Genomic DNA, 15,086 nt, shown 5'->3' with positions numbered 1-15,086 from the left:
AGAGAGTTACAATAGTCCAGACGAGAATGAATAAGTGAAACAGTAAGAGTTTTTGCAGAGTCGAAAGTAAGAAAAGGGCGAATTCTAGAAATGTTTTTGAGATGCAGGTAAGAAGAGCGAGCCAGTGATCGGATGTGGGGGGTGAATGAAAGGTCAGAATCAAGGATGACCCCAAGGCAGCGGGCATGTTGCTTTGGAGTAATGGTGGAACCGCACACGGAGATGGCAATGTCAGGCAAAGGTAGGTTAGTAGAGGGAGAGAACACGAGGAGTTCAGTTTTTGACAGGTTCAGTTTCAGATAGAGGGAGGACATGATGTTAGAGACAGCGGTAAGACAATCACTGGTGTTTTCTAAAAAGGTCGGTGTGATATCAGGAGAAGAAGTGTATAATTGGGTGTCGTCAGCATAGAGATGGTACTGGAAACCAAATCTACTGATTGTTTGTCCAATAGGGGCAGTATACAACGAGAAGAGGAGGGGGCCTAGGACTGAACCTTGAGGAACCCCAACAGTAAGGGGAAGGTGAGAGGAGGAGGAACCAGCAAAACATACAGTGAAGGATCGGTCAGAGAGATAGGAGGAGAACCAGGAGAGAACGGTGTCCTTGAGGCCGATGGAGCGGAGCATAGTGAGGAGAAGCTGATGATCCACAGTATCGAATGCTGCGGAGAGATCCAAGAGAATTAGCATGGAGTAGTGACCATTAGATTTAGCTGTTAGTAGGTCATTAGAGACTTTAGTGAGGGCAGTTTCAGTAGAGTGTAAAGAGCGGAAGCCAGATTGAAGAGGGTCGAGAAGAGAGTTATCTGAGAGATAGCGGGTAAGACGGGAGTGGACCAGGCGTTCGAGGAGTTTAGAGATGAAGGGAAGATTAGAGACAGGTCTATAATTAGCGGCACAGTTTTGATCGAGGGATGGTTTTTTAAGTAATGGATGTATGATGGCATGCTTAAATGAGGAGGGAAAAATACCGGAAGTGAGGGAAAGGTTGAATATTTCTGTTAGGTGAGAGGTGACAGCCGGGGAAAGGGACTGGAGGAGATGTGATGGAATGGGGTCACTGGTGCAAGTGGTCGGGCGAGAAGATGCAAGGAGCCTGCTTTCTTCTTCTTCTGTAACTGCTTCAAAGTCAGAGAGTGAACTAGATGCAGTGGGGGAGGGAGGACAGTGCATGGTATGAAGAGATTGGGAGATGATTTCCTGTTGAATGTGGTCAATTTTTTCTTTGAAGTAATTGGCCAGATCGTCAGCACGGAGATCCGTGGTTGGGGCCTGCTCTCTTGGGTTGAGTAGGGACTGGAACGTGTCAAAGAGACGTTTAGGGTTATTGGACAGGGAGGTGATGAGGGTGTTGAAGTAGGTTTGTTTGGAGAGGTGAAGGGCAGAATTGTATGTCTTTAGCATGAACTTATAATGGATGAAATCTTCGGGTAGATTAGATTTTCTCCACAGACGTTCTGCGCACCTGGAGCACCGCTGCAGGAAACGTGTTTGCAGCGTGTGCCACGGTTGTTGCCGTCTGTGCCGAGTTGTTTTATGTATAGGAGGAGCAGCTTCATCCAGAGCACTTTGCAGGGTTTCATTGTAATGCTTCAGAGCAGAGTCAGGACATGAGATGGAGGAGATTGGTGCCAATGAGGACTGCAAGTTCTTCATAAGTTTCTGGGTGTTAATGGCCTGTATGTTTCTATAAGTGTGGAAAGTGGGGGTGACCTGAGCGGGATGGCAGTTCTTGATAGAGAATGAAAGAATGTTGTGGTCAGAGAGCGGGAGAGGAGAGTTTGTGAAATCATCCACTGAGCAAAGCCGGGAGAAGACCAAGTCAAGGGAGTTTCCTGTTATGTTTGCTAATGACAGGTGTTATGAAGGCAATCCAGAAACACAGTGTGCTTAGCGATCAGAGCGCACACAGTGATCTGACAAATACCCAAAAATACAAGAACGAGCTCTGAGACGTGGAAACTCTGTAGACTGCACACCTGATCCTATCCTAAACACAACTAAAAGCGGCTGTGGATTGCGCCTAACAACTACCTAGGCAACTCGGCACAGCCTAAGAAACTAGCTAGCCTGAAGATAGAAAAATAGGCCTGACTTGCCCCAGAGAAATTCCCCAAAGGAAAAGGCAGCCCCCCACATATAATGACTGTGAGTAAGATGAAAAGACAAAACGTAGGGATGAAATAGATTCAGCAAAGTGGGGCCCGATATTCTAGGACAGAGCGAGGACAGTAAAGCGAACTTTGCAGTCTACAAAAAACCCTAAAGCAAAACCACGCAAAGGGGGCAAAAAAAAACCACCGTGCCGAACTAACGGCACGGCAGTACACCCTTTGCGTCTCAGAGCTTCCAGCAAAACAAAAGACAAGCTGGACAGAAAAAAAGCAACAAAAAAGCAAAAAGCACTTAGCTATACAGAGCAGCAGGTCACAGGAACAATCAGGAGAAGCTCAGATCCAACACTGAAACATTGACAAGGAGCAAGGATAGCAGCATCAGGCGGAGTTAAGTAATGAAGCAGTTAACGAGCTCACCAGAACACCTGAGGGAGGACGCTCAGAAGCTGCAGTACCACTTGTGACCACAGGAGTGAATTCAGCCACAGAATTCACAACAGTACCCCCCCCTTGAGGAGGGGTCACCGAACCCTCACCAGAGCCCCCAGGGCGACCAGGATGAGCCGCATGAAAGGCACGAACAAGATCGGAAGCATGAACATCAGAGGCAAAAACCCAGGAATTATCTTCCTGAGCATAACCCTTCCATTTAACCAGATACTGGAGTTTCCGTCTAGAAACACGAGAATCCAAAATCTTCTCCACAATATACTCCAATTCCCCCTCCACCAAAACCGGGGCAGGAGGCTCAACAGATGGAACCATAGGTGCCACGTATCTCCGCAACAACGACCTATGGAATACATTATGTATGGAAAAGGAGTCTGGGAGGGTCAAACGAAAAGACACAGGATTGAGAACCTCAGAAATCCTATACGGACCAATAAAACGAGGTTTAAATTTAGGAGAGGAAACCTTCATAGGAATATGACGAGAAGATAACCAAACCAGATCCCCAACACGAAGTCGGGGACCCACACGGCGTCTGCGATTAGCGAAAAGTTGAGCTTTCTCCTGGGACAAGATCAAATTGTCCACTACCTGAGTCCAGATCTGCTGCAACCTATCCACCACAGAATCCACACCAGTACAGTCCGAAGACTCAACCTGTCCTGAAGAGAAACGAGGATGGAACCCAGAATTGCAAAAAAATGGAGAAACCAAGGTAGCCGAGCTGGCCCGATTATTAAGGGCGAACTCAGCCAACGGCAAAAAGGACACCCAATCATCCTGGTCTGCAGAAACAAAACATCTCAGATATGTTTCCAAGGTCCGATTGGTTCGTTCGGTCTGGCCATTAGTCTGAGGATGGAAAGCCGAGGAAAAGGATAGGTCAATGCCCATCCTACCACTAAAGGCTCGCCAAAACCTTGAAACAAACTGGGAACCTCTGTCAGAAACAATATTCTCAGGAATGCCATGCAACCGAACCACATGCTGAAAGAACAAAGGTACCAAATCAGAGGAGGAAGGCAATTTAGCCAAGGGCACCAGATGGACCATTTTAGAAAAGCGATCACAGACCACCCAAATGACTGACATCTTTTGAGAAACGGGAAGGTCAGAAATGAAATCCATCGAAATATGTGTCCAAGGCCTCTTTGGGACCGGCAAGGGCAAAAGCAACCCACTGGCACAAGAACAGCAGGGCTTAGCCCTAGCACAAATCCCACAGGACTGCACAAAAGTACGTACATCCCGTGACAGAGATGGCCACCAGAAGGATCTAGCCACTAACTCTCTGGTACCAAAGATTCCAGGATGACCAGCCAACACCGAACAATGAAGTTCAGAGATAAGTTTATTAGTCCACCTATCAGGGACGAACAGTTTCTCTGCTGGACAACGATCAGGTTTATTCGCCTGAAATTTTTGCAGCACCCGCCGCAAATCAGGGGAGATGGCAGACACAATGACTCCTTCCTTGAGGATACCCGCTGGCTCAGATAAACCCGGAGAGTCGGGCACAAAACTCCTAGACAGAGCATCCGCCTTCACATTTTTAGAGCCCGGAAGGTACGAAATCACAAAGTCGAAGCGGGCAAAAAATAACGACCAATGGGCCTGTCTAGGATTCAAGCGCTTGGCAGACTCGAGATAAGTCAAGTTCTTATGATCAGTCAATACCACCACGCGATGCTTAGCTCCTTCAAGCCAATGACGCCACTCCTCGAATGCCCACTTCATGGCCAGCAACTCTCGATTGCCCACATCATAATTACGCTCAGCGGGCGAAAACTTCCTGGAAAAGAAAGCACATGGTTTCATCACTGAGCAATCAGAACCTCTCTGTGACAAAACCGCCCCTGCTCCAATCTCAGAAGCATCAACCTCGACCTGGAACGGAAGAGAAACATCTGGCTGACACAACACAGGGGCAGAACAAAAACGACGCTTCAACTCCTGAAAAGCTTCCACAGCAGCAGAAGACCAATTAACCAAATCAGCACCCTTCTTGGTCAAATCGGTCAATGGTTTGGCAATGCTAGAAAAATTACAGATGAAGCGACGATAAAAATTAGCAAAGTCCAGGAACTTTTGCAGACTTTTCAGAGATGTCGGCTGAATCCAATCCTGGATGGCTTGGACCTTAACTGGATCCATCTCGATAGTAGAAGGGGTAAAGATGAACCAAAAAAATGAAACTTTCTGCACACCGAAGAGACACTTTGATCCCTTCACAAACAAAGAGTTAGCACGCAGGACCTGAAAAACCATTCTGACCTGCTTCACATGAGACTCCCAATCATCTGAGAAGATCAAAATGTCATCCAAGTAAACAATCAGGAATTTATCCAGATACTCACGGAAGATGTCATGCATAAAAGACTGAAACACAGATGGAGCATTGGCAAGTCCGAACGGCATCACTAGATACTCAAAATGACCCTCGGGCGTATTGAATGCAGTTTTCCATTCATCTCCCTGCCTGATTCTCACCAGATTATACGCACCACGAAGATCTATCTTAGTGAACCAACTAGCCCCCTTAATCCGAGCAAACAAGTCAGATAACAATGGCAAGGGATACTGAAATTTAACAGTGATCTTATTAAGAAGGCGGTAATCAATACACGGTCTCAGCGAACCATCCTTCTTGGCTACAAAGAAGAACCCTGCTCCCAGTGGTGATGACGATGGGCGAATATGTCCCTTCTCCAGGGATTCCTTCACATAACTGCGCATAGCGGCGTGTTCGGGCACGGATAAATTAAATAATCGACCTTTAGGGAATTTACTACCAGGAATCAAATTGATAGCACAATCACAATCCCTATGCGGAGGTAGAGCATCGGACTTGGGCTCTTCAAATACATCCTGATAATCAGACAAGAACTCTGGGACCTCAGAAGGGGTGGATGACGAAATCGACAAAAATGGAACATCACCATGTACCCCCTGACAACCCCAGCTGGACACCGACATGGAATTCCAATCCAATACTGGATTATGGGTTTGTAGCCATGGCAACCCCAACACGACCACATCATGCAGATTATGTAGCACCAGAAAGCGAATAACTTCCTGATGTGCAGGAGCCATGCACATGGTCAGCTGGGCCCAGTACTGAGGTTTATTCTTGGCCAAAGGTGTAGCATCAATTCCTCTCAATGGAATAGGACACCGCAAAGGCTCCAAGAAAAACCCACAACGTTTAGCATAATCCAAATCCATCAGATTCAGGGCAGCGCCCGAATCCACAAACGCCATGACAGAAAACGACGACAAAGAGCATATCAAGGTAATGGACAGAAGGAATTTGGACTGTACAGTACCAATGACGGCAGACCTAGCGGACCGCTTAGTGCGCTTAGGACAATCAGAAATAGCATGAGTGGAATCACCACAGTAGAAACACAGACCATTCAGACTTCTGTATTCCTGCCGTTCAACTCTAGTCATAGTCCTATCGCACTGCATAGGCTCAGGTTTAACCTCAGGCAGTACCGCCAAATGGTGCACAGATTTACGCTCGCGCAAGCGTCGACCGATCTGAATGGCCAAAGACAAAGACTCATTCAAACCAGCAGGCATAGGAAATCCCACCATGACATCCTTAAGAGCCTCAGACAGACCCTTTCTGAACAAAGCTGCCAGCGCAGATTCATTCCACTGAGTGAGTACTGACCATTTCCTAAATTTCTGACAATATACTTCTATATCATCCTGACCCTGGCACAAAGCCAGCAAATTTTTCTCAGCCTGATCCACTGAATTAGGCTCATCGTACAGCAATCCGAGCGCCAGGAAAAACGCATCGACACTACTCAATGCAGGGTCTCCTGGCGCAAGAGAAAATGCCCAGTCTTTAGGGTCGCCGCGCAAAAAAGAAATAATAATCAAAACCTGTTGAATAGGATTACCAGAAGAATGAGGTTTCAAGGCCAGAAATAGCTTACAATTATTTTTGAAACTTAGAAACTTAGTTCTGTCTCCAAAAAACAAATCAGGAATAGGAATTCTTGGTTCTAACATAGATTTCTGATCAATAGTATCTTGAATTTTTTGTACATTTATAACGAGATTATCCATTGAAGAGCACAGACCCTGAATATCCATGTCCACACCTGTGTCCAGAATCACCCAAATGTCTAGGGGGAAAAAAAAAGTGAACACAGAGCTGAGAAAAAAAAAAAAAAATGATGTCAGAACTTTTTCTTTCCCTCTATTGAGAATCATTAGTTAGGCTCCTTGTACTGTTATGTTTGCTAATGACAGGTGTTATGAAGGCAATCCAGAAACACAGTGTGCTTAGCGATCAGAGCGCACACAGTGATCTGACAAATACCCAAAAATACAAGAACGAGCTCTGAGACGTGGAAACTCTGTAGACTGCACACCTGATCCTATCCTAAACACAACTAAAAGCAGCTGTGGATTGCGCCTAACAACTACCTAGGCAACTCGGCACAGCCTAAGAAACTAGCTAGCCTGAAGATAGAAAAATAGGCCTGACTTGCCCCAGAGAAATTCCCCAAAGGAAAAGGCAGCCCCCCACATATAATGACTGTGAGTAAGATGAAAAGACAAAACGTAGGGATGAAATAGATTCAGCAAAGTGGGGCCCGATATTCTAGGACAGAGCGAGGACAGTAAAGCGAACTTTGCAGTCTACAAAAAACCCTAAAGCAAAACCACGCAAAGGGGGCAAAAAAAACCCACCGTGCCGAACTAACGGCACGGCGGTACACCCTTTGCGTCTCAGAGCTTCCAGCAAAACAAAAGACAAGCTGGACAGAAAAAAAGCAACAAAAAAGCAAAAAGCACTTAGCTATACAGAGCAGCAGGTCACAGGAACAATCAGGAGAAGCTCAGATCCAACACTGAAACATTGACAAGGAGCAAGGATAGCAGCATCAGGCGGAGTTAAGTAATGAAGCAGTTAACGAGCTCACCAGAACACCTGAGGGAGGACGCTCAGAAGCTGCAGTACCACTTGTGACCACAGGAGTGAATTCAGCCACAGAATTCACAACAGTTTCCATCTTCATGTGTTGGAGAGTTAGTATGCTGCGAGAGGCCGAAAGAGGAGGATAGCGATAAAAGGTGAGAAGCAGATGGGGAGAGGGGAGAGGCAATGGGGATGTTGAAATCACCCATGATAAGCGTGGGGGTGTCACAGGAGAGAAAGTGTGGAAGCCAGGTGGCAAAGTGATTAAGGAACTGATGAGAGGGGCCGGGAGGACGATACACCACCGCCACTCGCATGGAGAAGGGGACGTAGAGTCTGACCACATGGACCTCAAAGGAAGGGAAGACAAGTGAGGGTACTTGGGGAATAACTTGGAAGGTACATTTGGGTGAAAGGAGCAGACCAACGCCTCCACCTGCTCTGTTGTCTGATCTTGGGGTATGAGAAAAGTGTAGTCCACCATATGAAAGAGCAGCAGCAGCGGTGGTGTCTGACTGCTGGATCCAGGTTTCAGTAAGAGCCAGGAGATTAAGAGAATTAGAAAGGAAGAAGTCATGAATGAAGGAGAGTTTATTACACACAGAGCGAGAATTCCAAAGGGCACAATTCAAAGAGACAGAAGTCATGCAGGGAATATTAATAAGGTTAGAGGGGTTTCTGGGTGTAGCAACTGGGAGGTTTGACTGGCTATAACATGGGGGGCCGGGGTTTGGAGATATGTCTCCAGCGACTAGGAGAAGGAGGATCGAAAGAGAGAGCAGATGGTTAAGTGATTTGTGAGAGCGTCTCTTGTGTTGGATGGTGGGACTGAATGGATCTGTGCTGTTAAGCAATGTGAATAGAGCATGAGTGCTATACATAGGAGAGAGGCCTTAAGGATGTCATGGTGGGATTTCCCACGCCTGCTGGTCTGAATGAGTCTATGTCCTTGGCCATTCAGATCGATCGGCACTTGCGTGAGCGCAAAGCTGTGCACCATCTGGCGGTATTCTCTGAGCATAGGCCTGAGCCTATGCAGTGTGATAGGACTTTGACCAGAGCTGAACGGCAAGAACACAGATGTCGGAATGGGCTGTGTTTTTACTGTGGTGAATCCACTCATGCTATCTCCGATTGTACTAAACGCACTAAGCGGTTCGCTAGGTCTGCCACCATTGGTACGGTACAGTCTAAATTTCTTTTGTCCGTTACTCTGATTTGCTCTCTGTCGTCCTATTCTGTTATGGCATTTGTGGATTCAGGCGCTGCCCTCAACTTGATGGACTTGGAGTTTGCCAGGCGCTGTGGTTTTCTCTTGGAGCCCTTGCAGTATCCTATTCCATTGAGAGGAATTGATGCTACGCCTTTGGCCAAGAATAAGCCTCAGTACTGGACTCATTTGACCATGTGCATGGCTCCTGCACATCAGGAGGATATTCGCTTTTTGGTGTTGCATAATCTGCATGATGTGGTCGTTTTGGGGTTACCATGGCTACAGGTCCACAACCCAGTATTGGATTGGAAATCAATGTCTGTGTCCAGCTGGGGTTGTCAGGGGGTACATTGTGATGTTCCATTGCTGTTAATTTCGTCTTCCACTCCTTCTGAAGTCCCTGAGTTTTTGTCGGATTACCGGGATGTATTTGATGAGCCCAAATCCGGTGCCCTACCTCCTCATAGGGTTTGTGATTGTGCTATTGATTTGATTCCTGGTAGTAAGTTTCCTAAGGGCCGACTGTTCAATTTATTGGTGCCAGAACACGCCGCTATGCGGAGTTATATAAAGCAGTCCTTGGAGAAGGGTCATATTCGCCCGTCGTCTTCACCATTGGGAGCAGGGTTCTTTTTTGTGGCCAAGAAGGATGGCTCTTTGAGACCTTGTATTGATTACCGCCTTCTTAATAAGATCACAGTCAAATTTCAGTATCCTTTGCCGCTGCTGACTGATTTGTTTGCTCGGATTAAGGGGGCTAGTTGGTTCACCAAGATAGATCTTCGAGGGGCGTATAATCTTGTGCGAATTAAACAGGGCGATGAATGGAAAACAGCATTTAATACGCCTGAGGGCCATTTTGAGTACCTGGTTATGTCATTCGGGCTTTCTAATGCTCCATCTGTGTTTCAGTCCTTTATGCATGACATCTTTCGAGAGTACCTGGATAGATTCATGATTGTATATTTGGATGACATTTTGGTCTTTTCGGATGATTGGGAGTCTCATGTGAAGCAGGTCAGAATGGTGTTCCAGGTCCTTCGTGCGAATTCCTTGTTTGTGAAGGGGTCAAAGTGTCTCTTTGGTGTTCAGAAGGTTTCATTTTTGGGTTTCATTTTTTCCCCTTCTACTATCGAGATGGACCCTGTTAAAGTTCAGGCCATTTATGATTGGACTCAGCCGACATCTGTGAAGAGCCTGCAGAAGTTCCTGGGCTTTGCAAATTTTTACCGTCGCTTCATCGCTAATTTTTCTAGTATTGCTAAACCGTTGACTGATTTGACCAAGAAGGGTACTGATGTGGTCAATTGGTCCTCTGCGGCTGTAGAGGCTTTTCAGGAGTTGAAGCGTTTGTTTTTCCTCTGCCCCTGTGTTGTGCCAGCCAGATGTTTCGCTCCCGTTTCAGGTCGAGGTTGATGCTTCTGAGATTGGAGCAGGGGCTGTTTTGTCGCAAAGAAGTTCTGATGGCTCGGTGATGAAACCATGTGCCTTCTTTTCTAGAAAATTCTCGCCTGCTGAGCGCAATTATGATGTTGGGAATCGAGAGTTGTTGGCCATGAAGTGGGCATTCGAGGAGTGGCGACATTGGCTTGAAGGAGCTAAACATCGCGTGGTGGTCTTGACGGTCACAAGAATTTGACTTATCTCGAGTTTGCCAAACGGTTGAATCCTAGACAGACTCGATGGTCGCTCTTTTTCTCCCGTTTTGATTTTGTGGTTTCATACCTTCCGGGATCTAAGAATGTGAAGGCTGACGCCCTGTCAAGGAGTTTTGTGCCTGACTCTCCGGGTGTTCCGGAGCCGGCGGGTATTCTTAAAGAGGGGGTAATTTTGTCTGCCATTTCCCCTGATTTGCGGCGCGTGCTGCAGAAGTTTCAGGCTGATAGACCTGACCGTTGTCCAGCGGAGAGACTGTTTGTCCCTGATAGATGGACTAGTAGAGTTATCTCTGAGGTTCATTGTTCGGTGTTGGCTGGTCATCCTGGAATCTTTGGTACCAGAGATTTGGTGGCTAGATCCTTTTGGTGGCCTTCTTTGTCATGGGATGTGCGTTCTTTTGTGCAGTCCTGTGGGACTTGTGCTCGGATTAAGCCCTGCTGTTCTCGTGCCAGTGGGTTGCTTTTGCCCTTGCCGGTCCCGAAGAGGCCCTGGACGCATATTTCCATGGATATTATTTCTGATCTCCCTGTTTCTCAAAGGATGTCGGTCATTTGGGTGGTTTGTGATCGCTTCTCTAAGATGGTCCATTTGGTACCCTTGTCTAAATTGTCTTCCTCCTCTGATTTGGTGCCATTGTTTTTCCAGCATGTGGTTCGTTTGCATGGCATTCCAGAGAACATCGTCTCGGACAGAGGTTCCCAGTTTGTTTCGAGGTTTTGGAGGTCTTTTTGTGCTAAGATGGGCATTGATTTGTCTTTTTCTTCGGCTTTCCATCCTCAGACTAATGGCCAAACCGAACGAACTAATCAGACTTTGGAAACATATCTGAGATGCTTTGTTTCTGCTGATCAGGATGATTGGGTGTCCTTCTTGCCTTTGGCTGAGTTCGCCCTTAATAATCGGGCCAGCTCGGCTACTTTAGTTTCTCCTTTTTTCTGTAATTCTAGTTTCCATCCTCGTTTCTCTTCAGGGCAGGTTGAGCCTCGGACTGTCCTGGTGAGGATACGGTGGTGGACAGGTTGCAGCAGATTTGGACTCATGTGGTGGACAATTTGACATTGTCCCAGGAGAAGGCTCAACGTTTCGCTAACCGCCGGCGCTGTGTTGGTCCCCGACTTCGTGTTGGAGATTTGGTTTGTTTGTCATCTCGTCATGTTCCTATGAAGGTTTCCTCTCCTAAGTTTAAGCCTCGTTTCATTGGGCCATATAAGATTTCTGAAGTTCTTAATCCTGTGTCATTTCGTTTGGACCTTCCAGCTTCTTTTGCCATCCATAACGTGTTCCATAGGTCGTTGTTGCGGAGATACGTGGCGCATATGGTTCCCTCCGTTGATACTCCTGCCCCGGTGTTGGTCGAGGGGGAGTTGGAGTATGTGGTGGAGAAGATTTTGGATTCTCGTGTTTCGAGACGGAAACTCCAGTACCTGGTCAAGTGGAAGGGTTATGGTCAGGAAGATAATTCCTGGGTTTTTGCCTCTGATGTTCATGCTGCTGATCTAGTTCGTGCCTTTAATTTGGCTCATCCTGATCGGCCTGGGGGCTCTGGTGAGGGTTCGGTGACCCCTCCTCAAGGGGGGGGTACTGTTGTGAATTCTGTTGTTGAACTCCCTCCTGTGGTCGTGAATGGTACTTCGGCGAGTTCTGTCCATGGACTCCCTCTGGTGGCTGTGAGTGAAGCTGCTGCTTCTGAGGTTCCTTACACAGGTGACGTGGTTTATCCTTTGGTTGGCTGCTCTATTTAACTCCACTCAGATCGTTACTCCTTGCCAGCTGTCAATGTTCCTGTGCTGGTTCAGTTCGCTCTTGGATCTTTCTGGAGACCTGTCTCTTCCTGCAAGAAGCTAAGTCCCCGTTTGTTATTTTCTGTTCATGGTTTTCTAGTCCATCTTGCTTTCATGATTTTGTCTTGCTAGCTGGAAGCTCTGGGATGCAGGGTGGCGCCGTGAGTCGGTGCGGGGGTCTTTTTGCACACTCTGCGTGGTCTTTTGTAGTTTTTGTGCTGACCGCAAAGATAACTTTCCTATCCTCTGTCTATTTAGTTAGTCTGGCCTCCCTTTGCTAAACCTGTTTCATTTCTGTGTTTGTGACTTTCATCTTAACTCACAGTTAATATTTGTGGGGGGCTGCCTTTTTCTTTGGGGAAATTTCTCTGAGGCAAGGTAGGCTTTATTTTCTATCTCTAGGGCTAGCTAATTCTTAGGCTGTGCTGAGGCGTCTAGGCCTGTTAGGTACGCTCCACGGCTATTTCTAGTGTGTGTGATAGGATTAGGGATTGCGGTCAGCAAAGTTCCCACTTCCCAGAGCTTGTCCTGTGAGTTTAACCATCAGGTCATTCCTGGTGCTCCTAACCACCAGGTCATAACAATGGCCTCCTCTATACAGACAATACAGGAGAGAAGTGTGTGCTCCAATATGGCCTCCTCTATACAGACAATACAGATGGGAAGTGTGTGCTCCAATATGGCCGCCTCTATACAGACAATACAGGAGGGAAGGGTGTGCTCCAATATGGCCTCCTCTACATAGACAATACAGGAGGGAAGTGTGTGCTCCAATATGGCCTCCTCTATACAGACAATACAGGAGGGAAATGTGTGCTCCAATATGGCCTCCTCTATACAGACAATGCAGGAGGGAAGGGTGTGCTCCAATATGGCCTCCTCTATACAGATAATACAGGAGGGAAGTGTGTGCTCCAATATGACCCCCTCTATACAGACAATACAGGAGGGAACTGTGTGCTCCAATATGGCCTCCTCTATACAGACAATGCAGGAGGGAAGGGTGTGCTCCAATATGGCCTCCTCTATACAGATAATACAGGAGGGAAGTGTGTGCTCCAATATGACCTCCTCTATACAGACAATACAGGTGGGAAGTGTGTGCTCCAATATGGCCTCCTCTATACAGACAATACAGGTGGGAAGTGTGTGTTCCAATATGGCCTCCTCTATACAGACAATACAGCCAGGATTTGTGTGCTCTATACGGCTTCCTCTATACAGACAATTCCTTAAAGAAGGGAAAATTATTCAAGAATTACAAAAGTGGAAAGATGTTACCTTTAAGAGAGCAGTCAAAAAAGGTAACTTAGTTATTTGGCCAAACAAACTATATGAAAAACAATCCTTTAAGTTACTCTCCGATATCCAATGATATAGGAAAATAACGTATCAGGCAATGAAGGCCTTACTGAAATCATATGTTGAATAATTGATTAATATTTAAAACCAGTTGTAACTACATTGCCCTCTTTCACCCTAGATACAACTGCAGCATTAAAAGACTAGATCAGCTTCATTTTGTTGAAATTATGATCCTTCTTACTGCAGATGTAGAAGCACTCTACACGTCAATTAAACATACTCAGGGTATAGCAGTATTATCATGGTTTCTACAGAAGAGCAACTTAGACAATAACCTGCAGCTTCTTCTCACCCTCCTGGAGTTTAGCCTTACCTATAACTGTTTTACTTTTAAAGATCAAGTGTTCTTTCAACTGCAGGGTACAGCGATGGGGGAGGCTTGTGCCCCCTCATACGCTAATTTATTTTTGAGTTTCTGGGAGCGAGATATTTTCCAGTGATCAAATGTTCCAGGTATTGAAAAGATAAAAAAAAAATCAATAATACTTATAGGCCAAGAGGAATCAAGAGTATAAACAAATGACCTAAAATCCTTTTTGATATTGCAGATAAAACATAACTTTAATCAATGTTTTAAAATCATGAAAAACAACCACAATCAAACACAACAGAGAACCGTGCTCTCTAGATGTAGCCCTATCATAAACCCTGTATAACACTACCTAACAGCGGAGGTTGGCACCCTAATATACAATCGAGATTAGCGCCCCCGCTCACCGTCGGCTGTCCCTAAATCTCCTGTTACTGCCCTGGACTAGTGTCACAATTGGGCTATCAGTTATTCAACAGGAAATAGATAGACAGAGATAAGATATATCTTATCTCATTACTGCCAAAAGATCAAAAAATCTAGCTGACCTGTTGGTTAGGAGTCATTACCCCTCTACAAAAACCTTCCCAAAAAATGTCTTTGGAGAAATACACAGATTTTTTCCATGCAAAAGATGTAAAGGATGTGCTAATATTATTAAAAGCAAATAATTTTTTAACTCTGATAAGACTTAAAAGTATCAGATAAGAAAATATCTCACCTGCATATCACAGGGAGTGATTTATCTTGCTTGATGCCCGTGTCATAAAATATATATCGGCATGACTACAAGAGAACTCCGTATAAGAATAAAGAGAACACGTACGAGACATTGAAAAATCGAAAGATGCCAAACAAGATGAACAACTCAAAACCCTGCCTCGTTACTAGGGCGTTTCACAATTGGGACGCTACAGGGCTTGAAATCTGGGCTATAGACCAGGAAATTTTGGGCATCAGGGGTGGGAATCTATTTAAAGCTTTGTCCCAAGTAGAAAGCCTTTGGATTTTCAGGCTTAATACGTTGACTTCATAAGGACTTAATGAGAGTCATGGCTTTGGGTCTTTTCTTTGAGTTACTATGGGTCTTATGTTAGTTCCAATAATCATATGGGCCTTTTTGTTATGTTTTGCCTTTTTGTGCTTTTTTTCCCGTGTTGTGTTTTGTATAGTTTTAAAACTTAAATATTTGATCTTAATTGTTTATCTTTTTAGATTTAAATATATAATTATCCATCTGTTATCTT

The 15,086-nt window shown here is 45.7% G+C and overlaps 1 protein-coding gene across 3 annotated transcripts in view; it reads right to left on the bottom strand.

The window, feature by feature from the left end:
• FYB1 (FYN binding protein 1) overlaps positions 1–14,688 on the bottom strand; it is a 213,317-nt gene extending 198,629 nt beyond the window's left edge. For 2 of the 3 annotated variants that reach the window (XM_069745919.1, XM_069745923.1), the window contains exon 1: positions 14,561–14,673. In XM_069745919.1, the coding sequence (XP_069602020.1) occupies positions 14,561–14,566 (6 nt within the window). In that variant the 5' untranslated portion in view covers positions 14,567–14,673. Of the gene's footprint in view, positions 1–14,560 lie in introns of all 3 variants that reach the window. The other variant, XM_069745921.1, reaches the window with a different exon arrangement.
• Between the last annotated feature and the right edge of the window lie 398 nt (positions 14,689–15,086).

The sequence above is a fragment of the Ranitomeya imitator genome, chromosome 1 (genome assembly GCF_032444005.1).
Source record: "Ranitomeya imitator isolate aRanImi1 chromosome 1, aRanImi1.pri, whole genome shotgun sequence".
Taxonomy (NCBI): Eukaryota; Metazoa; Chordata; class Amphibia; order Anura; family Dendrobatidae; genus Ranitomeya; species Ranitomeya imitator.
This window is presented reverse-complemented; position numbering and strand designations above follow the sequence as displayed.